Source organism: Coregonus lavaretus, assembly GCF_964263955.1.
Source record: "Coregonus lavaretus genome assembly, chromosome: 37".
Classification (NCBI taxonomy): domain Eukaryota; kingdom Metazoa; phylum Chordata; class Actinopteri; order Salmoniformes; family Salmonidae; genus Coregonus; species Coregonus lavaretus.
Window position 1 is genome coordinate 25,750,803 of NC_140024.1, and position 24,997 is coordinate 25,775,799.

The 24,997-nt window shown below is 42.9% G+C and overlaps 1 protein-coding gene across 1 annotated transcript; it reads right to left on the reverse strand.

The window, feature by feature from the left end:
• LOC311111692 (monoacylglycerol lipase ABHD2) lies at window positions 1-23,980 on the reverse strand. The gene is made up of 11 exons (XM_084154485.1): window positions 23,803-23,980; window positions 21,957-22,047; window positions 21,156-21,380; window positions 16,282-16,457; window positions 14,991-15,158; window positions 14,560-14,743; window positions 11,867-11,959; window positions 11,349-11,447; window positions 7,921-7,990; window positions 7,582-7,666; window positions 1-3,771 (listed from the first exon to the last, which is right to left on the reverse strand). The coding sequence occupies exons 3-11, from the start codon at window positions 21,371-21,373 to the stop codon at window positions 3,560-3,562; spliced, it is 1,305 nt and encodes a 434-aa protein (XP_084010611.1). The 5' UTR covers window positions 21,374-21,380; window positions 21,957-22,047; window positions 23,803-23,980; the 3' UTR covers window positions 1-3,559.
• Between the last annotated feature and the right edge of the window lie 1,017 nt (window positions 23,981-24,997).

Below are 24,997 nucleotides of genomic sequence, written 5' to 3' on the forward strand. Positions count from 1 at the left end.
AATGTTTTAACATTTATTTTTTTAAAGGTTGCATTCAATTGCCCTTCCCGGTTGTACACAACAAGCTTCCATTCCCCCACCGTCAGAAGGGGATTTATGGCTGATTTAAGATGAAAACGCCAACCCTGTTACTTCATTTGCCACTTAATATAGTAATTTTTTAAATAAAAGTAATAAAGGTCACCAAGTTACACATCTCAAAAGGCACTGAATTGGTGGAACGACCCAACTATGTATACATTTAATTAATTCATATCTTTACAGTGAAGACATGTTTTGGTTTTCCCAACCAGAGGTGGTGTCAGGACTCAGCATACACACCTACATTCATTCATAAACACTCACGTGCTGACAAATTTGCACATACAAGAAAATAACAATAACAACAATTAGTCACCGTAACAATACAAAATACAAAAAACATTTCGAAAATAAATCTGAAAAAACAATTCTGTAACTAGTTTGAAGAGATACAATCCAAACCTGCATTTCGGTGCAAAGTTAGGTGATAAGCGGATTTCTATAGACAGAACACACCCTGTTTGTGTGGAGTCATAGCAAAGATTGCTTGTTATGCTGGTGTATCAAGACTCAGATCATACTCGCTGGGATATCTCAGAATGACATGACTATTGGTTAGACTGGACGATTCACTGACTAACTGATTTTCTATCAACTTTTAACTATAACTGTGAAGTGTCCTTAAAAATTGGTAACAAACATTGGTAATAAACATCAGTTAGTTCAACAGCGGTATTCAAATCTTCTCTCACTGAGTTAACATCAATAATGTCTAAAGGACTACAGTACAGTAACCTACTGGCTGGATTTTAGACAGTAGTTGTAGTTTGCTCTCCAAGCCTGCAGATGGCACCCTTGTGTTTAGACACCAGTCGACAGAGATGAAATTAGAGCAGGGAGTGGCAGTTTACAAGGCTGAAAGAACTCAGCTAGCCAAATGACTGGCATGAGGTGATGTTAAAAGAGATCATTATGGTACTCAGGAGGTATGGGTTGGGTGGGACTGATACGCCTGGGCAGCATCCCAAATGACACCCTATATAGTGCACTACTTTTAATCAGGGTCCATAGGGCTCAGGTCAAAAGTAGTACACTATATTAGGGAATATGGTGTCATTTGGGATGCAACCCTAATGTACAGTGAATCACAAGCTTTAACTCCCTGCAGTTCACTTGGCTGGATCTCTGGGCTAGCCATGTCATGACACCACACACTACCAGCATGGCTACCACTGCAGGCTTTGAAGGGGAAAATGCATGGCCATTATATATCTGAAGAAGAGGAAACACTGAAAGCTATAACATCTAAACTTGATCTTTTTTTCGCCACTCACCCTTGACTTCGGGGTTGAGACTTTGCGAACCTCATCAGATTCTCACCTACACATCATTCTCATACACCTCAGCATCTTGCAGCATTGACATGTTACAGCATTCCTTAAAACACAAACGTGTGTGCTAAGACCTTCGGTCCTGACAAAATAAAACGGAAAGAAGTTCTCTCCCCTTGTATACAGTTTCTTTCAAATATAATGTTCCCTAGCAACAAAGTTGGGCCATTTCCATGTATAATATACTTCCTCTCTGGGAGACCTCAACACTACCACCAATATTCTATCAGTATTCTACCACTGGTCAACTAAAAACACTTTTCTGTGACGACTTTTGGTTCAACAAAATGGAGTCTGTTAGAAGTGAATGATTATGGCCATCCTACTCAGCACACCTCAGGTCCCATGAACACATGGTCTATTATCCCAGCCATCTACATGATTGTATGTGCATCTGTACAGTGCCCTCGCCAATGAAGGGTTCAACATTGGATGTGATAAACCAGTTATCACAGCAAGTTATGTACGTTTTGACATTGGTGGAAAATGTATTTTAGTGATATTATTGAGTCTGAGGTGCTAGCTAAAACAAGTACAACTAGGTCCATTTCTATATGAGTGTTTGACACTGGAGTGTCTGTGTATTGGCAGTGGGCTACTCTCTGTCTAAGGGAATGATTCCATAGTCAGTCATGTTATAGAAGACCTGGAGCTGATCAAGGGTATAGGACTGAGTAGGTTAGGGTTAGTAGTAAGGCTGAGTAGGTTGACTGCACAGGACAGACAGCCAAGGAAGATTCACCCTGAGGGCTAATCTCAAATGACACTATTCCCTACATGGTGTACTAACATGTAGGGCACTATATGGGAGGGTGCACTGTAGGGTTTAGTGAACATGGGGATCATTTGGGCCATCTAACTTGAAGAGTTACCGACCTCTCTCCCTCCCGTTCGTTCGTTAGTGTCACTGAACAAAACGTTACGCATAAAAAAAAAGAGTTTCTAAACCTTTATCTTCCACTAGTCCCATAAAAGAAAGAACAACAAAATGGTTAAATAAAGAAACGTGGCATACAACGTATAAAGTGCATTGAATTAAAGTGATAGAACCAACGAGACAGTAGGAATGTGCATGGATCCCATTGAGATTGACCACTGGTCAGGTCCGGTAGGCAAAAACCTACCTCCATTGCTTAATATAACGGGGGGGGGGAACCTTGAATGCATCCCAAAAGGCACCCTATTCCCTTTGTAGTGCACTACCTTTGACCTGGGCCACTATATTTCACCATAAGGGTTAGGGTGCCATGTGAGACATACCCCTTGATTCTACATGGAATCAAGTACCAAATAGATACTTATTTTATGGGGGATTCGATTAAAAGTTCCATTACTGTATAATATAGTATTTAATATTTGTATACCTTCCAAAAAGGGCTGATATTCACCAAGAAATCATACTTAGGACTAAAACAGACCGTGAACAGAGAATCAGATCAACCAAATAGAAAAGGTCACATGCTCACAGAGCTATCCCGTAGCTCTCTTTCTCAGCACACACACGGCCTGCTAAACTAAACTGGCTTTTTATACAGTATTTGCGAGTAACATACATTGTATAAAGAGGCGGTGTTGGTTTAAGACGGCAAACTAGGCTAAAGCCTTGGCGGTCGTCAGCAGTGAGCGCACTGTGACGTACAGTAACTGCAGCTTCATTAGTCCTCAGAGATAGTACTAGGAGGTTTCTTCTGTGCTCTTGTTATCTCTACGACTACACCTCTACCATGTCGCTTTCTCTCCCTCTCTACTCATAGGATGTCAGGTTGCTTCATCCCTTTTTAGTGAGTATTTGGTCAAAGTCTCCATGGTTGGATCTCAGGGATCTCTCTTGGTAATGTATACGTAAGGACAAAAGCTGTTGTTCCTCTCCACTCCACTAGTTCCCCTCAGAGACAAAGCACAAAGGCATTTAGTCATTTTAGTTCCTTCACATGTAAGGTTGTTTTGGTTAGAGGGGGGCAGCAGGAGGAGCAGAGGCTGAGGGAACAGGGGTACCAGGGAGGCAGAGGAGGAGGGTTGAGACAGTAGCCCGAGAAGAGGGGTGAGAGGAGAGAGAGAGTAGTAGTTCAAGTTTGGTTAAAGTTTCTCCTCAGTGAGTGGGGAGGGGGGTCTGAGGTGAGCAAGAGAGGAGTTCAGGAGGTTAAAGTTTACGCTGCCTTCTCCTCAGGGCAGGGTGTACTCAGGTTTCCGCTTTTTTGGCACGGCGGTTTCTGTTTCTCCCACTGGCACATGGCGTTGGCATAGCCCACGATCACCTTGTCCATCCAAGTGAGGGGCTGGGGGACAAGCACGGCCCCCTCAAAGAAGCCCAGGTGGCCCCCGTGCAGCGTCAGGGCGAAGATGACATTCTGCTTCTTCTCTGGGTAGGGAGAACAGAAAGGGAGGGGGTAGAATGAGAGGATATCGAGGCATCTTTTAAAACATATTTAAGTTTATTGACAGATAGATGGATAGAAATGTATGAGAGGGAGATATATAAGAGGGATACAGTATAGAAAGCAAGTTGCGGAACAGGGGATCGAACCGCTGCCTCCAGGGGCATATGTGTTCTGGGTCGGCAGCACTACCACCAGACCAGTCCCGGCACCACATGGGAGTCATTGTTTAGTGACAGTTATGTCATGTATGATATGATACATTCTGTAAAATGACGAACACAGCAAATAATGTTACAGCAAGGTCGTAAAAATGGCGTCATCCGCGTAATGGGACATAGAGATATTGAGTCAGTTGTCTAGGCGGACAGGGAGCGGAAGGAGAGCAGGATCCAGTGTATTAACACCGATCACTATCACCAGGTAGCGCAATAACCATGATGAAAGATAAATAGCGCCTTGATAAAGGCAATAAACATGTAATATCTATCAGGATGGACCAACTAGAACAATTAGCCCATATGGCACTGTAGCTTTGTTACTTCATACCGTTTGGTTTTGGTTTTTGTTGAAATAAAAATAATTCTACCCAATCCACTGTGAGGTCAACCAAAATGGGCCAATTCACTTTGACTATAGGCTGTACAGTACAGCCTATTTATAACCTATTTAGTGAGGTTAGTGTTCATATATTAACTTGAAATAAAAAGAACTGTTAGAACCTTGTAAATAAGAGGTATTAAAATAGCACAACATAAACTTTTATGAAATGACTAAGCATGTAGCAAGTAACAACAGTATTGCAGGTATTCCCCAGCTGCTGCCTACCAGTGATAACAGAACCAAGTTAATTCAGGAAGTAAATTGATATTCCAATTCAATCATTTAAAAAATGGCCCCCATTTTCAATTACTTCTAAATAAACTGAAAAGTAGAAGCAATTTATTTAAACATTTAAAAAAAAAATCTAATCACTTCCTGAATTGACTGCCTTCAATTCGAATCGACCCCAACCCTGAACAGAACACTAGTGTGGCATCCAGACATGGATCCCTAATTTCTCCAGCTCTAACTGGGTTAGTGGGGGAAACTGCAGTGTCCGCCTGGTGAGTGTGATCCCAAAGGGCTTGTACCAACCATACACTATTTGCTAACATCTACCAGCGGTTATAATAGCCTAGGTGATTCTAGGAAATTACTCATATTTATAGAAAATTAAAAAGGACACCCCAGCTTTCCATTAGGCTGAACCCTGAAGAGGGTTTGATGTAGGAACACATCATAATAAACCATTCAGTTTGGCTGGCTGGCTGCATCTTTTGGGAAGAGGTGTCCTATCAATTGTTTAATCGCGTTTGCAAAGGACCATGAACTAGACGCAGAGGGAAAAGTTGAAGCTTGCTTTAAAACAGAAATGACATGTCTAATATGCAGCTTCCATTTTGTGACACGGAAGATGAGTATGAGGAAAACATCATGAGGCCCAAAGTGATAGAATGGCGCCGGAGAAGATGGCTGCCGTTTTACAGCCCTCTAGGTCAATTCTACAGAAGCCTAATTCATCTAAAACTACACACTGTTTATTCATAATAAAAATACTGTCATATTCTTCATTTGAATAACACATTCAATTTGAATCCTAAAATGAAATGGAATCAACTTTTACTTGGGGTTAAGCACTACGGAGCACAAGACTGAGGTTTCCAACTAAAAGATTGTTGATTGGATTTGTCCGCCAGACAGTCCTAATGACGTGCCAACTACCATGTGGCTTAGAGTTGAATTCCAGGTGAGGTGACGAGACCACATTAGTTATACAACAGCTTTTGCGTGTTTCCAGGCTTCCTGTGGCCATAGTGTGTGTGAGTGAGTCAGCCTGACTCTTCTAGGGCAAAGGGGACAGAACTGCCAGCTGATTTCCCCTTTAAGAGAGTTAGGCAGGGCACCAGCTGATATCTCCACCCTGCATCTCTCTGTAGTGCAGGAAACGACACGCCAGTGGGCTAGTGTTACCCTCCATCCCAGCTCTGGGACACTATAAATAACAGGACACAGGAGGGATCATATCACCACCACACATTCTGCACCACTTTGAGGAAATGTGATCATAACAGTAGGGAGCTTCTCTTTGGACCTACCCCTTCAATGTTTGCAGATCTGTAAGGTGGAAACAATATGGTGGAAGCTCTACCACTACACAGCTTATCCCTAACCAGACCCTTCAGACATGCCAAGGGGGAGGGATAGGGAGGAATCTGGGATGGGCTGTTCCAGTAATCCCGTGGGAGAAGAGAACTGGCTACAGCCCATGGATTTGAGATAATCCAACAAATGATGACTAGTTGGTAGTGCTGAGGTAGTTGTTTCCATAAATAGCATGCTTTCCTTTACAGCTCCATTTGATCAACTCAGTAAACCCTTGAGGATTGAGCTGATTGGCTGCTATTCTCAGTGTTCTATTTTAAAATGATAGGTTACCATGATGGGTGTTATATCGTTCATTAGAATCAGTTAGTGTTGAAAAAAGGACAGACTTTAGTTCGCATACCTAAAAAGGTAACGCCTAGCGGTGTCTAAAGTCTAAGTCACGAGCACACGTGGAGACAGAGGCTCTCATCTGTGTGATACAGTACTGTGTGTGTGTGGTTGAGTTATTGAGCCAGTGTTAACCAGTCAGACATTCCCAACAGACCTAGTTCTATATGCCTCCCTCTCCCTGGCCTGGGACTTAGTCAGTAGACCAATCCTTTCTATTCCAGCTCTGCTGTTTCAGAGACAAAGTAAGGGACAACCTTGTACCCTGTCTTGAACTGGTGAAAATACAGTAGATTTATAATGATTTCCCTTGTGTTAGTACACAAATAACATGTGCACATACAGTTCTGGGCATTAAAAAGTGACTTTTTCAAAGTGGCTTGCTGACACCAAACACCAAGTTCATTTTAGCAATGTGTATTTCTTACTGTGTTGCAGTACTGGCTAACTTTTTATGGAGCAGCTGTATGATCGGATTCTCTGGACGCCTCTTCTCAATAGCGAAAACAACCACACCTTCAGTCACAATCATTTTAAATGTAGCTCCACTGCTCTGCATAAAGGCATTTTGTACAACATGTCTGCCGTAACTAGAAATGGGACGTGTAGCTCAGTTGGTAGAGCATGGCGCTTGCAACGCCAGGGTTGTGGGTTCGATTCCCACGGGGGACCAGTATGAAAAATGTATGCACTCACTAACTGTAAGTCGCTCTGGATAAGAGCGTCTGCTAAATGACGAAAATGTAAATGTTGTACAAACATCTGTGTCTGTTGTAACTATAAACAACATGATCGACATGTTGCAGCCTACAAACTTCTGTTGTAACTATAAACAACATGATCGACATGTTGTACAAACTTCTGTGTCTGTTTGAACTATAATGACACTGCATTATTACAAACATAAGCAGAGCACAGACAGAATGTAACTTTTTCAGGTGGGAAATTACACATGGGCATGTTTAGCTCTAGATCCAATCACGCAGACTCTGACAACTTTTTTAAATGCCCAGAACTGCACTGTGATTTTAGAGCCAGTACCAGCAGTCAGATCAATGTACTCTCTCTAAATGTTCCCCTCAGCATGGTGTCTTAGGATGAAGACAATAGACTGACTGACAACTTGACCAGGTACTGCCGAGTGGCCCTGTGTCTCTGTAGGGACGAGCTCTGACTAGAGAAACAGGCTGTGTGTGTGTGTGTGTGTGTGTGTGTGTGTGTGTGTGTGTGTGTGTGTGACTAATGCAGGTGTCTGTTACCTGCCAGTGTGCGAGGGATGGTGAGCAGAGACCCGTGCACCAGAGGATCGTCTGCAGAGTTCACCAGCAGTAGTGGCACGTCAACCTACAAAATACAACCTTTATTAGATATACTGTATGGAATACACAAACCCTATAAGAGTCCACTAAGACACAAGCTTAAATCATGAACTCTCCAACGAACCTAACACTGTTCTAAGCACTTCATTTAGTACATTTCTGATATTCATACACGCATACAAAATGTTAAAAAATTATTCTTAATTCAGAGGAGAGAGAGAGAGCGATAGAGAGAGCGAGCGAGCGATAGAGAGCGATAGAGAGAGAGCATCAACCTACATTGTGAATATAATGTACACAGCTCTCCTTCTCGTAGTATTCTTTGAGGGAGTTGTGCCCGTGGAATTTCCTGCAGAGACAGAGGGGTGACAGGTCACAAAACATAGCATAGGATTATTAAGGGACATACTGTACTACCTGGGTGAAAACAGCCCTATAAACCCTGCTCAACAAGATACTCAGAGGCCTTTCTTAGGGCTGGGCGATATATTGAACTCATGTTTTAGCGCAATGTTCTAAATGCCTGTACCGGTTCTAAATGACTGTACCGGTTCTAAATGCCTGTACCGGTTCTAAATGCCTGTACCGGTTCTAAATGACTGTACCGGTTCTAAATGACTGTACCGGTTCTAAATGTCTGTACCGCAAGAATCAAGGTTCGATTTTTAGTTTTGTTTTTATGACTGTCTTTTTAGTGTCTTCTCCTTCTGTGCTGTGGGCACTGTGCACCTTCCCATTGGCACACAGACACCAAGCCACTCACCACAACAAAAGATAACTTCTTCCTCTCTGACAAGCAGTTTCAACTACAGTGGGGAAAAAAAGTATTTAGTCAGCCACCAATTGTGCAAGTTCTCCCACTTAAAAAGATGAGAGAGGCCTGTAATTTTCATCATAGGTACACGTCAACTATGACAGACAAAATGAGGAAAAAAAATCCAGAAAATCACATTGTAGGATTTTTAATGAATTTATTTGCAAATTATGGTGGAAAATAAGTATTTGGTCAATAACAAAAGTTTCTCAATACTTTGTTATATACCCTTTGTTGGCAATGACACAGGTCAAACGTTTTCTGTAAGTCTTCACAAGGTTTTCACACACTGTTGCTGGTATTTTGGCCCATTCCTCCATTCAGATCTCCTCTAGAGCAGTGATGTTTTGGGGCTGTCGCTGGGCAACACGGACTTTCAACTCCCTCCAAAGATTTTCTATGGGGTTGAGATCTGGAGACTGGCTAGGCCACTCCAGGACCTTGAAATGCTTCTTACGAAGCCACTCCTTCGTTGCCCGGGCGGTGTGTTTGGGATCATTGTCATGCTGAAAGACCCAGCCACGTTTCATCTTCAATGCCCTTGCTGATGGAAGGAGGTTTTCACTCAAAATCTCACGATACATGGCCCCATTCATTCTTTCCTTTACACGGATCAGTCGTCCTGGTCCCTTTGCAGAAAAACAGCCCCAAAGCATGATGTTTCCACCCCCATGCTTCACAGTAGGTATGGTGTTCTTTGGATGCAACTCAGCATTCTTTGTCCTCCAAACAAGACGAGTTGAGTTTTTACCAAAAAGTTCTATTTTGGTTTCATCTGACCATATGACATTCTCCCAATCCTCTTCTGGATCATCCAAATGCACTCTAGCAAACTTCAGACGGGCCTGGACATGTACTGGCTTAAGCAGGGGGACACGTCTGGCACTGCAGGATTTGAGTCCCTGGCGGCGTAGTGTGTTACTGATGGTAGGCTTTGTTACTTTGGTCCCAGCTCTCTGCAGGTCATTCACTAGGTCCCCCCATGTGGTTCTGGGATTTTTGCTCACCGTTCTTGTGATCATTTTGACCCCACGGGGTGAGATCTTGCGTGGAGCCCCAGATCGAGGGAGATTATCAGTGGTCTTGTATGTCTTCCATTTCCTAATAATTGCTCCCACAGTTGATTTCTTCAAACCAAGCTGCTTACCTATTGCAGATTCAGTCTTCACAGCCTGGTGCAGGTCTACAATTTTGTTTCTGGTGTCCTTTGACAGCTCTTTGGTCTTGACCATAGTGGAGTTTGGAGTGTGACTGTTTGAGGTTGTGGACAGGTGTCTTTTATACTGATAACAAGTTCAAACAGGTGCCATTAATACAGGTAACGAGTAGAGGACAGAGGAGCCTCTTAAAGAAGTTGTTACAGGTCTGTGAGAGCCAGAAATCGTGCTTGTTTGTAGGTGACCAAATACTTATTTTCCACCATAATTTGCAAATACATTCATTAAAAATCCTACAATGTGATTTTCTGGATTTCTTTTCTCAATTTGTCTGTCATAGTTGACGTGTACCTATGATGACAATTACAGGCCTCTCTCATCTTTTTAAGTGGGAGAACTTGCACAATTGGTGGCTGACTAAATACTTTTTTCCCCCACTGTAGCTACCTGCATGAGGTTTGGTCCAACAGAATTGGTCATATGGACACCAAAACACATTGAGACATTATTTTACTGTAAAAGAGGAGAATTTAACCTTTCTAATGATACCTTTTTTATGTCTCAACTCCCAAAATGTAGAACAGAGCAGACCCTACTAAGACGGGAGTATCAATGACTGTGGCAAATGTTTGCTCAGTTTCTGTCGTGTGCGGCATTGCGGTAACACGTACCGCTAACAGCATTTTAGCCACAGACTGTTATGTGCTAGCTGTCTAATCTGTGTTTTATAAAAGTATAAAAATACGCATTTATGTCAGGAATTGGCAACTCGTTCATATTCTGAGAAATAAGCATCTTCTTATCTAGGTAGGCCACTTGATTTCAATATCTAAACAAAGTGAACAGGCTATGTTGTTCAAACAGTTGAAGACTGACAGGAGGGTGTATTCATAACAGTTCAACTGTTCTGCCTTGTTATAAAGCAAATAAATCAAAGTTGGCTAGTCTTCAAATATAAAGATTAGCTGGCTACCCACTAGAAGATGGGCTTGTGCTTGAGAGATTGTTTATGTGATCGGTGTTCATTTTCTATAATGCCTGCTACAAGAAGTTAGTCGTTATTAGTGGATGTGCATAGTTCTGGTTAAATTTGTAACAAAAATAGCATTTTCAAAGACAGATTTGAAAGCCAGATCAGTGATTATTGCAAAAGGCAATAAATACATTATTTGATAAATAATGTAATTATTAATGGGTCTCATGGTTGAAGGCTTATATTTAGCCTAGGTATAGTTTTACAAGCCCTGAATTCATTAGATTATTACCGACTGTTTGAAATGCAGTGTTTTGACCTTTAATTGTGCAACAAAGCCTTTTGAGAGATATAAATCGAGAATCGCCCATAAGTTTGAATTTGTTTTAGGCCATATCGCCCAGCCCTAGCCTTGCTCAATGGCTCCTAGCATATTATTCCTATGCATTGACAAAACTCGAAAAGTTGCACTTCAGCAGGTGCAGTCTATTTTGAACATACAGCCATACATCTCACATTGACCCCCTGTGAAATCAGTCCTAAATGTTTTAGTGTTGAGGACTAAACACTAAAACATTTAGGACTGATTTCACATGGGGTCAATGTGAGACCGGTTGCTCACAGGAATAATTGAGTTGTGTGTCTCATTTTAGCATGTGTTCCTTATTAGATTCTATTTAATGTATTTTACTAAAATGTATTAGGAAAGCAAAACACAGTGATTTGATTGTGAGTCTAGGTTATTTTTCAGCGTCTCCTATACCTCATGATGGTTTCATCGATCTGCATGAGGGAGGTGGCCGTGTAGAGCCGACTCAGGTCTGAGTCCTCCATCTTCGTCGCACTTCCAAATAGACTGCCCCTGTAAACACACACACAAACGTTGAGACATGGCGTTGAAATGCATGTGACAACACTATAGTTATTCTCAGTAAAATCCATACCTATACCAGGAATTTCCGTGCTATCGCTAATTGCCTCCATTTCATTAGTTAAATAGTTTGCCTCAGGGTACTCTGTACTGGTTTGGTGTTTCTCCTCTCTCTATGGGGAATTTTACTGATCTGCTGGGTTTTGACTGAGTTCAGTCCAAGCCATTTGTCCTAGATCTTAAATAATTTATAATAATATAAGCCATTTAGCAGATGCTTTATTTTCCTATGGGTGGACCCAGCAGGGCTTGAATGGGTGTTATCAGGTGATAGCTCCCAATCACCACATGGAGTTTCCATCATATCGCTTTTACAGTCATGTGCTAAGTATTGGAACAGGGCTGAGTACCTGTGTGAGAGGATGATCTTCTTCATGTTGTCGGCCATGAGGAAGTTGTAGAAGCGTCTGCACTGGTCCCACTGTAGGAATGTCTCCTGGGCCCTGTACACACACACACACACACACACACACACAAAACAGGAAGTCAGTTGTGTGTAGAGAGAGAAACAATTATATTGTTGTCATGGTTATACCCGTTTGGCCTGACAACCAACATATTCAGAAAGGTTGGCTAAAGCATGCAACACAGGTTTCATCACTGTAGGCCAACATGGGACAAAAAAACTCCTGCTCCCAACAACACTTGTACTCTAAGCTAGCATGCTAACCATCGCCCCACCCACCAAATCCGCAGAAGGATCTCTCACTGCACTATGGACTCGCCAACACTACCTAGCTAGCAACTAGCTATCAACAAGCTAGCAGTACTAGCAACTAGCTAATAACAAGCTAGCAACAAGCTAGCAGAACCCATCTAGAAATTAGCTAGTCCAACTTCATATCTGCTAGTGCACATGCGAAACAGGGTTGAGGAGTAACTGATTATGTTATCAGTTACATGTAGGCCTAATCAGATGTATTTTGTCTTAACACAAGTTCAGAGACCACTATGGTGACACCAAATGCGTTTGATGGATCCTTTTTGTCTTCTTCTAACGCCTCTTAACGGGGAAGTCAGATTACGTTACTGAGTTTGGATAATCCAAAAGTTACGTTAATGATTACAATTTTGTACAGGTAACTAGTAACAGATTACATTTAGAAAGTAACCTACCGAACCAACCCTGATGAGAAATACTACTGAGGTAGCATATATTGTGAGAACTACGCAGCAGGCACAACAATCCTATTCAACACATGGGCATGGGCAATGACAAAAGACATGGCTTTAGCTATGCCATAGACAGGAATGGAAAATAAACTGAGGTATGAAGACTAATCCCATTTCACAAAAGGCCAGTCTGCCTGTCCTGACACATACACACCGTTTACTCTCTGGACAGAGCAGACTGTTCCTGCCAAGAGACATTGGCCGCCTTTCAAACTCTAAAAGGTGTGGTTCACATACACCACATGCTTCAGAGTTCCATCTACTCCGTTCCGGAGCTTGTGCAATATCGCAACTAGAAACACCATGCCGTGACAAAACAGTTTTCCCCATCAGTACAGAAGCTCAAGTGTTTACAAAGTCTATGGTCGTTATGATAACAGGCAGTCCACTGTATACCCAAGTGTAATCAAATAGATTACAGGGATTAAGGCAGAGAACGGAAAACGACACTGAAACAACCTCCATGGAAGAACTGCATGATGCATGAACAATAACACTAACAACCCAGGTTAACAGAGCAGCCAACAGTATGCTTCTGTTTCAGTATTCAACAACAGATACAGTATTGTAGCCTAGCCTACATCTTTGTCTAGCTCAAAGACTTGGCAAGGCAACAAGCAGTTGTCTACAGCGGAGACAGACCGGCACCCAGGCAAGGATAAAAGGCAGGGCATCAGTCCTCTGTCTTTGTTGTGTTAGTCACCAGTCCACTGAGATCACAGATGAGAACAAACTACAGGAAATGATCAATGTTTGCTGGAGAAAAAAAACAGGATCCCAGCTACTCTCAGCCTTGTTGCCATCTTGTCAGACAGACAGCTGCTGGGCAAAGTGAATTCCATCTGAGTGAACCTCCTTTTACAGAGTACCAAGGCTCAGGAGAAGGATAGACAGAGCACTTGTATTCAAAGCAATACACTTGGAAAGTCACAGAGGTGCATAAAGATGACGGCCCCCATGTACTTACCACAAACGCCTCATTTACCAAGTTCACCGTATTGTACATTGCGCTCCGTTACTCATTTTTTGTATTGGCATTAGCACAGTATGCATGATTCAAATTCTAGCTCCAAGACTGCGGCAATTTGAATAAACAAAAAAGTAAATTGTGCTTATTTACTGGCACATTGAACCATATCGCAAGCCGTAGTTTACAAACTCAGTGGATAGCGCTCAAACGAAGACATATCTCAATTCCTTCATCTTCATGCGCCTTCACCATTGGTAAAACACAACTAAACAGCTCATTCATTTTTGACAGCTGTGTTACCATAGCTTGCAAAAGAGTAGCAATGGTTGCTAACCAACTGTACATTTACATCTTTGTCATTTAGCAGACGCTCTTATCCAGAGCGACTTACAGTTAGTGAGTGCATACATTTTATTTTATTTTAATACTGGCCCCCCGTGGGAATCAAACCCACAACCCTGGCGTTGCAAGCGCCATGCTCTACCAATTGAGCTACACGGGACCACAGTAAATAACTTCAGCTAGCTAGCTAACTTTGCTAAATTGGGGAGAAGCAATTCACTTATTTGCATTAAGTTAGCTACGTTACAGCTCATTGCTAGCAAGCATAACACTGCCTCTAAAAAAAAGATAGTGTCTCCACTAATGTTTATGACGCCTTCACTTTCCAAGTATACAGCTGTGTGTAAAAAGGGTATATAGTACGTAATGCAACAAACGCAATTAGCTACGCAAAATGGCCGTTCTGCGGACTTGCGTAGCCATAATACACAAACGTGTGCAGCACTGCAACTTGTAACTCCACGCAAGTACACCGGATCGCCGTTTTGCGTAGCTCTTACATGTTGCTTTGCGTACTTGCATAAGGTATAAATAAGTCTTAAGAAGACCATAGCCCACCTGAGTGCGCTGTATCCCTGGCAGACGCTGACGCAGCACAGCACTCTCTCCTGATTGGTCCGGTTCTCTCCCAGGAACTTGCACACGATGTTGCCTCCCAGGCTAAAGCCCACCACTACGAGGTGGGTGTGAGGGAACGTCTTCTTGATGTAGCCAACCATGGACGCAAACTCCCACGTGCAACCTACCAGAACAAGAACACAGGCAAGGACCAGAGCAAAGACATTACATACTGGGGCTTTGAGCTGGTTCATTTCCTTGGTAGCTTAATTCATGACCACTGATCTGAAATGAGGGTGGTGTGGTGAAAACCTATCCTGTCTTTTCACTTATAAAACGTATTGTTGTTGTTTTTGTGTGTGTGTGCGCGCGCATGTCTGTTTTTTTATAAGGAGTGTGTGTGTGTGTGTACACGTCTGTGTAGTCCTCACCGTAGGTGAACATGCGAGGCGAGGTGAGCTCGATGTTGGGCAGAGCGCCCAGGTGATTGAGCACGGCACACCTGTAACCCTCCTTCTGAGAGTGACCCACAAAGGTGCGAATGTAGTGCTTCTCGCTATGGTTACCGATCCCCGGGCATATTACCATGGTGACGTCATCTGTTGGAACAGCAAACATACGGACAGACGGATCAGTGAGCCGTTTGCAAATTAAAATATGTGAAGGCCTGATTACATTTCCTCACGGGCCGATCATTGCACGGTGTGGTACGCAAATATGACAGGCAGCAAACAGAGACAGGACAGTATGGTGCCACAATAAAACCTCTGTAGAGGTTGAGATGTCCCAATCACTCAAATAATAAAAACATGAAGTAGCCTAGTTACCAGAGGCTCTTTTTTTATGACCTCTATTTAACCAGGCTAGTCAATTAAGAACAAACTGTTATTTACAACGACGGCCCGGCAAGAGGCCTCCTCCTGTTGGGACGGGGATAAAAATGTAATAAAAAATAACTATGTAAGATAAAACAGACAACACAGAGAGAAGAGACTGGCAACAGCACAAATAGAACAGCAAATGAACAGTGGATGTGTGTGTGTGTGTGTGTGTGGTGTAAAGTAACATGCTTCCTTCCTCAAGGCAACGCAAACTAGTGACAACTAGAAACAACTACGTCTCAACTCTTAGAGGTCAAAACAAATGGGCTACGTCCCAAATGGCACCCTATTCAGTACACTACTTTTGACCAGGGCCCATAGTCTGGTCAACAGTAGTGCACTAAATAGGGAATAGGCTGCTAGTTGGGTCGTAGACCCTGATCTCATCACCTTAGCCGGAAGTAGAGGTAGTAGAGTTTACCTAGAGTCACGGTGTCCTCAACAACACTGACATAATAATCACCTACAGAACTGGAAATGGAACCATTGGGTAAACAAGTCAAAGGACCAACAAAGGGGTCAAAACCACTTTGTTAAACTGAGGCCATACAGGACAAGTCCATAGCACAACGTTCTATTATGATGAATTTGCTCTCATGCTTCTAATGAGCTCATTCAACAGTTCTCCTTCCCATTGCACTTCTATCCTTGGTCATTGCTGAAAATGAGAATGCGTTCTCAACCAGTTAACCTGGTCAAATAAAGGTAAGGCAAGCAAATCTCAATAGAGGGGGAATTTTTGGGGGCGGACTGTTTATATTGCAAAAAGAGTCCTGTGCCAATAGATTCTCCATTCTCTTTATTACTATAAAAAGGTAAATAAATGATTGAACTAGCCCACCTCCTGTCCGGTGGTCCCCCATGGGCTCGAAGAGGTCAAAGGTGGCAGTGGCCCCGTCCTGCATGGGTAAGTACTTCCTGAGGCCTATGGGGTGAGGGGAGCTCACCCGCCCCATCTTGCCATACAGTGCTGTCTGTAGGTGGCCACTTTTACCCCACAGCAGGGGCGGAATGTACCTGCAAAACACAGATTAATGAGTGTGTATAAAAACAATGCATTACAAATTCAATGCAACATTCTTCCATATGGATTTTTTATTTTATTTTTTATTCCAGGGATTCACTATGGGCCGTTCTGGCTCGGACAAGGCTTACTTTGTCCAAGGCTTACTTAATTTACTTTATTCAAGAGATGAAGGTTTATTTGCAGGTAATAAAATACATAGGATACATTGTAATTCTTCGTATAGGGCCTAGGTAATAGATGCTCTATCACATAGGCTAGTTGCCTACATTACACACATACAGTACACTCCACAAATGCCATGCTAACTGGAGATCTGAGCACAGAAAAATATCTGTGTGTGGAATGTGCAAAAGTGTCAATAAGAGATTCCTGCAAGAAACAAGCACACAACAGCATTAGGATTTGGCCCTTGAAGTAATAGAATAACTATATTTAATGGATTGTTCTTGCTGACAGTGTTGCCTTAGTCGGTCAGTCAGCTAATGCAGTATACTAGTTTTATTTTATTTGTATTAAACCTTTATTTAACTAGGCAAGTCAATTAAGGACTAATTCTTATTTACAATGCCTGCCTACTAAGAGGCAAAAGGCCTCCTGTGGGGACAGGGGATTTAAATAAAACACACATCACGACAAGAGACACCACAACACTACATAAAGAGAGACAACACCACAACATGGCAGCAGCACAACATGACAACAACACAGTAGCAACACATGACAGCAGCACAACATGGTACAAACGTTGTTAGGCACAGACAACAACAAGAAGGGCAAAAAGGTGGGTGGTTTATTTGCAGTGTTGACTTTCAGTCACAGTGTGTTGGAATAACCTTTACACACAGTGGGGGACAGGGAAGAGATTCACATTCCTAAGTAGAACACGCACGAAACCGACCATCCTTGGTAATGCATCTGCCATGGTACTATATCCTACTGCCTCTGTATGGGAGTAGATGTTATGGTGTGGATCTTATGTAATGGTCCAACCCTGCAGGAGATCAAAGTGTATCTATCTGCTGCTAGCACTGCATTGAGACATGAGCTGGGTTATAGTCATATCACAGTCATACAATCTACCATCTCACATCCGCACACTGACTTTAGCACAGAAGTACACTGATCATTTAGCAGGAAACCCTTGGAAAAAGGCCAAGGCCAAAAACAAGTAGTGGTTTCCAATTTGTGTCTGTTTATAGATCAGTGGCTACGATGACAAAAGAAGCAGATCGATGTTGACAATTGCAATGTCCTCAAATGTAGTTTTGGCCTGCGATGCTCTCAAATGTAGTTTTGGCCTGTGATGCTCTCAAATGTAGTTTTAGCCTACACACTATGGCCTGAAATTGAGATAACTAGTACTATAATTTCAGAACAATATTTAGTAACGTATGCAAAACACTGACACCTTATGATATCCCATAGTTTAAGGTACAGCTGGAGCGAATAGCTAGCCAGCTCCCTGACTGGAGCAAATAGCTAGCCAGCTCCCTGACTGGAACAAATAGCTAGCCAGCTCCCTGACTGGAGCAAATAGCTAGCCAGCTCCCTGACTGGAACAAATAGCTAGCCAGCTACCTGACTGGAACAAATAGCTAGCCAGCTACCTGACAGGAACAAATAGCTAGCCAGCTACCTGACAGGAACAAATAGCTAGCCAGCTACCTGACAGGAACAAATAGCTAGCCAGCTACCTGACTGGAACGAATAGCTAGCCAGCTACCTGACTGGAACAAATAGCTAGCCAGCTACCTGACTGGAACAAACAGCTAGCCAGCTCCCTGACTGGAACAAATAGCTAGCCAGCTCCCTGACTGGAGCGAATAGCTAGCCAGCTCCCTGACTGGAGCGAATAGCTAGCCAGCTCCCTGACTGGAGCGAATAGCTAGCCAGCTACCTGACTGGAGCGAATAGCTAGCCAGCTGTGAGGCTGTTTGCAGAGATAAACAAGGTCAGGGTGATCCTCTCTCAGCCAAAGGACGGACAGTCCACACACACACACAGGTGGGTAATGGTACACACTGGTACAGTAAATATTGGCAGCGAGCAAAGTCCGTTGCTACATCAACAGTTACACAACCCCCTCCATCCATCCATCCATCCATCCATCCATCCATCCATCCATCCATCCATCCATCCAATCTTCCTCCACTGTCATTAAAGCAGTCTGAGCACCTGGACATCACTTCCCTTACATAAGGCCTATCTCAAACACACAATGCCTCCCCACACCATTACTAACATTACAGATAAGACCTCCAACCCCTGTGTGTAAACAGCATTATCAGCTCTGACATAGGTAGAGTTAGGGAGGTAGCATGAAGTAGAACAGAAAACCAGGAGTACTCCGGACCTCCAGGCTCTAATGTGAATACCCCCGATATAGATTAATACACTAAAATCTTGGTAGGTTTGATTCCCCAGAACATTCTCGCTCTGCGAATAATCCTTGACTGGCAGTGATGATGTCATTGTTGTCACAGGAGGACTAAGGGATGAACCCAGGCAGGCAGGCTCAGTCCACTTCATCTATTGGCTGAGAGGGGGAGGAGGAGGGCTGGGCAACAGACCAGCTAAGACCACAAGCAAAGGCTATGGCCCAATACTTTTAAAATTACTGATCTGACATGACTGACGAAAGCTACACTTTTTAATGTATCAACACTTTTGAATATCTACTGTGTGAAGGAAATCAATCTGTCAAATTGCCTACACTTTAGAGTCTGGGTGCTCCAGTCAAGACATAAAAAAAGAGGAGAATCTGAATCTCGTGTGTGTGTGACCGCTGTCGCCCTTGACAGTCAGCAGCAGACCAAAGCAAAGGAAATAGAAGCCAGCGTGGGCTGATAGCCTACGCCCTTAGTTGTCTGATGTACAGATCAAAGTCACAGTCACACAGGCCTGTTCTATTGGAGGTCTGATTTAATAACTAGCCTTTTGATATGACGCAATACACAGCCCGCTGATCTACTGCCAAAAGGGGTAACACCACCACTTTTGGGGGGTAAAATAATGGAGTAAGCAAGTTAAACTAAGCTCTTCGAGGCATTCATAAATTATATTATTCAAAAATCAATGGCTACATATAATTAATTTAAACATTCAAAAACGGATGTACTAATCCCACATTGCCCCTTTAAAAGGGCTGGTTTCCTGAACACAAAGCCATCAGAGAGGGATTGAGATAAAAGGCCAAGTAGCCCTCTGATCATGGAAACCTGGCTTCACTCAGTATCAGAGAAGAATAGCTCTGTTGCACATCACTCCAATGCAGGTTCTGCCCTTTGAGGCTAATTCCCAAACTACTTAGGCTAAATTGAGTAAATGTTTCAGCTGTGCCCTTATTTTCTAGAATACAATGACAGATGGAATGCATTGAACGCCTTGAACACAATGGCGTTGCACCCGTCTCGTATTTCCTCCACTGTGTACCCCTCTCCCTCCATCTCCATGATTGATCTGTCCGTGGTCACAGGGGTGACTGTGCTGGAAACAGTGTTATGCAACTCGACTGGGTGTCACTACGAGTTACACAAACCGTCTTGGACCATTAGTCAGCATAAACAGTGCCAAGGAGCAATAAATGAATGAACGACAGCCCTACTAGCCCAACATCCTTTTACACACTTTCTTTCTTGGCTAGCTTTTGAGTGAGTACAGCCCGGTGTAAGGATATAGTGCAAAATGAAGATTAAGATTAATTTAATTAAGATGCAATTCACCTACTGATTATTATAATGAACCTTATAAATTATAAAATGTGCAAGAGTTGGTGCTAAATAAATAGTCTTATCACCTACTTATTAAGCCTATGACTAGATCAGATTAACTGAAGGCAAATATTTAACTGGGCGTCCCTCCCTGAGGCAGTCTGGAACATTCCAAGTCCTTTAGTCAAGGCTAAAAACACACCAGTCTTAAAACACACAGATAGACTGTCAACAAAAGCAAAGAGCGCACATAAACACACACAAACCTCAAACTACATCTACAGTCTGTTTGGATAAAAGTTAGATTTGAAAGTATCTGCATCCCAAATAGCACCCAATTCCCTACATATTGCACTACACTTGACCAGCCTTATGGGGAGCACTCGTGGCGAGAGATTTGAGATTGAGTAACAGAGGCTTACATAATCAGACAGCAGCTGAGGGAAGCCTCCAGAGTCTCCCACTGGGCTTAAGACTCCCTTAAGACAGGACTATTAGGCCAGTAGAGTACTGGCTCTGAACCATGCCACACACTCAGAGAAACCTCTAGTCGTACAGGAGTATCACTAACAGCTTTTTTCCACAACAGACAGGAGTTCTTTGGAATGTGGGACTAGATGTAGGCTATTGTGTACAGTGACAACAGAAGCGTTGGTGCTGTCATTGCAAGGCGAGCATGGGTGCAGTGTTCCAATTACGGGCTACTGAAAACTCCCATAACAAATCATCGGACCCCAATAAGCTATAACATACTTATGGCCAACTCAGTGGCCTTGTGGTTAGAGTGTCCGCCCTGAGACTGGAAGGTTGGGTTCCCCCAGTCGAGTCATACCAAAGACTGTAAAAATGGGACCTGATGGGTCTCTGCTTGGCACTCAGCATTAAGATATATTGGGGGTAAGGTCTTGCGCTAGACTAGTGTTTGTATGATCACCGAACACGGTCAAAGACTGAACGACAGGCAAACAGGTCACTCACTCTTTGGTCAGGATGGGGCAGGACTTGAGCAGGAAGCGGTTGAGGGGCGTGTCCTGGTAGGTGATGTCAGGAGCAGCAGTGGGACTCTTGAGGTTCAGGCAGCGGACGATGACGTACAGCACCGTGGCGACCGCCGCCAGCTTCATGCCGTCGAACATGGCCGGCATCTCCGGGGCGACGATGGTGTAGTCAGAGTAGACTGAGTCTTGGGTGGCCATGGTGCCTCTGAGAGAGACAAACACACAGACATAAACAAAGCAATGACGTTAGACTGTAAATAATCCACTTTGAACAAATACAGCTAGTGCGGATGATCCTGCTACACGGTCCACATTAAATCAACTAGCCTACATCAGCCATGCTCACTAGTACCCTGATGAACTGTACAATAGACAACACAACTACATTTATGTCACTTTAAACCTACGTCTTGTTCACCAAACTTAATCTGCAAAAGTAAACAGTGTGGACCATGGAACAAACAGAGGGCACAAAGTGGTTTAGCTATTTCTCTGTCAAAAATAGGTATTTAAGGCATGTAGCCTAGCAACAGCTAAATATATTTCAGCTGCCTGCTAGAAGCAATGACAAAAGCAGGAAATTAACAAAAACAATCATGCTAAACAGACTGGCCAAAACAAAAAGAGAGATGGTGGAGAAAGAGGTAGGCTGGTTTACAGTCCAAAAAGAGGAACGTGTGGTATGTAAATATGAGAGTCAGATGATGAGGTAGTTTAGATAAAACAAACAAACCCCAGAACATGGATAGGAAAGAGTTCTATCAAGCAATTCTTTACTTACAACGTAGGTTTCAACTCCAATAAAAAGATGATCCACTCCGTCCAACTGCCTTTATTTGTGCGGCGACAGAGTCAAAGTGATGTGGTCAAATCTGGAGGAAAACAAACAAACACTTTTATTTAATGTTTTACAACAGTTGTTAAGAATAGGCGTGATCTGGCCAAGACAACCCAACAGAATATCAGAGAAAAGGTGCCTCTTCATATCTCCATACAACGCTTCTTTCCTTTAACACAGTTCTACAATCCCTAAAGTCCCTCTTCAATAGTAAGCACTGACCTCAAACCAGTCATTTGTGATGGATGTGTTCCAGTTCATTTGTCGCCTTGGTTAACAAGAGAATGCGCAGTGATCAATCCTAACAGCCCCATTACTAACAGTGATCCCCGCTGTCCTCCACTGCTCCAAATGGAATTCCCCATAGAGCACGGACTTGCTGCCCTCTCCAATCAGAGAGAACACTTTCTGATAAGAATCAATTACATCAGCCATGGCCCCTAAGGTCAGCAGGCCGAGCACTTCTATGAATCCTTTCTAAGGCTGCGTGCACTAGGCCTATATAGGGAATAGGGTGCCATTTGGGACATAAAATTGGCTATCTGTGTGTTCTCCTCTATAGCCTCTAGAATGCATTAGTTATGTACTAATAATAACTGCAGTAACTACAAGCCACTTTTTTTATATATATAAATTGAAACTATACTTTTGATTTCATGGATGCTCAGATCTTGCATCCATAGCTCTGTCTATGAATGTGAGACTTTTTACATTTCTCGAATCCCATCCCTCAGCTGTTTACCAAAACAAGTGATGGGGTGGCCGCTTTGTTGTTGTTTCAAGTAAACTGCAGATTGCCTCTGATGTGGGAAGGCCAGTCAGTCATCCAGCCTGATCTATGATGTAGCCTAAATCATTTGGGGGGAAAGCAGGTGCCTCAATAGGCCACGGCTAGCCTATGTGCTAAGAATCACAGCCTGCCCTGCCATCATGAGATACAATAACATTCCAGAGCTGCGTAGTTGAGAGATTAGGGAAGCCACCACGGGCTCAGCCCCATATCACCCTACTCTTTAATCTGTCTGCCTGTCACAGTAATGAACACTGGCAGTTGGGCATGAGTGACAATGCAGAGAGATGGCTCACCCCAAACTTAACTCTACTGTTTTAGTTTTGATCACATGGACCACTTCCCCCCCCCCACCCCATTTGTGTATTGGTAGGCAGGTGTAGGAATAATTTGCCTAATTGTGTGTGTGACGATATAGGAATAGGAACACACACAGTGCATGAGAAGACAGTTACCTAGCTAGCTAATTTAGTTAGCCATCTCAGTGAATGCAGATTATCATGGTGCGCAGCAAGTCACGCCTAATTAAGGGAAACCCACCACCAGCTACCCTACGCACCATGCAGTCCCCGTTGCTATTTATATTAATGGCTGTGCCACCGACAAGTAACGCTGAACACAACAACAATATTTTAGATGTCTTTCCTAAAAGAAAACGTTTTTTTGTCGACATAAGTAATAATATAGTAAACAAGCAAGAGAGGACTGGTAGCTCGATGCTATTTGGCAAAGGGCCCCAACTCACCATCCCTGCTTTTCGCGCATCCACGAGTTAGTGGTGGAATGAATGTTGACAACCTCACTCGCAGTATGTCAAACCAACATACAGCTAGCGAACTAAGCAAGGTATTTGCTTAAATGGAAAATGAAATGTGTTAGGTAGCTAGCATACCTTGCTTAGTTCGCTAGTTGTGTATTCAGCTAGCTAAACCGACGAAAACAACAGAGCTCCCTGCGCCCCCTCCCTGATCGTAGCAGACAGATAGCTGGCAAACAAACCTCGTCACCGTCCTCTACTACACCGCGTCCAGTTGTTTCCTTTTCTCGTCTGTGTCTGGATCCGTGTCTTTCCATAGGGATGTTTCTATATTTATCTCGAAATTATGTACGGTCCGTCTTTTCTATTATTTCCCTCTCTGTCCGTGGACATGCATTGACATGTAGCTACCGCTAGACTGACATCTCAAAATTCACTTCCTATTACTATTACATTTGCATATGATTCCCCTGATTCTATTGGGTTACAAACGCAGCTACGTCATTTTTCTGCCATTTTTTCCCATCACTTACCCCGCCCTGCTCCAATTTCTTAACAGCGATTGGCCAAAGAAAATGTATACTATTGTATCCCCCCCAAAAAATTCTGGAAAATAACATGCTTACGTACTAATCCATTAATTTAATAAATAGCTAGCTCAATGATCACAAGGTATTGCTAAAACGTGTGGAGGGTCGTGTGTCAATGTATAAGCCAATATAATTGGGTCTCATACAATACATTTTCAATGATCAAAATTATCGATGGCATATAGTCTTTCTTGGAATGTGAGAGAAGTGTGAGGAAGCCTCCGGACAACAGTTATGTAACATCAATACGTTCCCTTTTAGAAAAAAATCTAAGCTCTTTGTTCAGATAGCCTACACATGTAAGCTGAATATGTAAAGACTTGTCTTGCAAATCCTTTCTTATTCTTTCAAGCAATAACTTTTGTGTAAACACACAACTTTCGTAATGGATCACACAAGTTCACAACACTATAACAAAATAATTTTCAAATAATCTAATGTACTTGTAGTCAATATTTTAGAGGCTTTTTATCTGTAATTACTGTAATCACTTTATGTAAGTTTGACCCATAGAGATAGTTAGAGCAGTGGTTCCCAAACTGTGGGCGCGCCCCCCGAGGTGCAATTTTGAAATTGTGTAGTGCATCATCAGTTTTTCTCTTGTCATGTTAGTCATTGCATACCTTAGAGAGCTATTTATAACTTGTCAGAAATGTCCATGTCAGCTAACGTTTTTTAGCTAGGATTTTTTGTCCATAGATTTTGTTGTAATGTTGAGTTACTCAATGCGGGATGTTCCCAGTCCATTTTCTTCTTCCACTACTTCTATGAGTTGGTAAACAAATTGAAAGGCTGCATACTGCCACCTGGAGTGTGTTGTTTGAACAGGTATAAAAGCCAAGGTTGG

Excerpts from the sequence above, each read along its gene's own strand:
- LOC311111692 (XM_084154485.1), bottom strand. The coding sequence starts at position 21,373 with ATGGCCACCCAAGACTCAGTCTACTCTGACTACACCATCGTCGCCCCG. Across the intron at positions 16,458-21,155 it reads TGCCCCATCCTGACCAAAGA|GTACATTCCGCCCCTGCTGT; the intron begins GTGAGTGACCTG and ends TGTGTTTTGCAG. Across the intron at positions 14,744-14,990 it reads GCCTCGCATGTTCACCTACG|GTTGCACGTGGGAGTTTGCG; the intron begins GTGAGGACTACA and ends TTGTTCTGGTAG.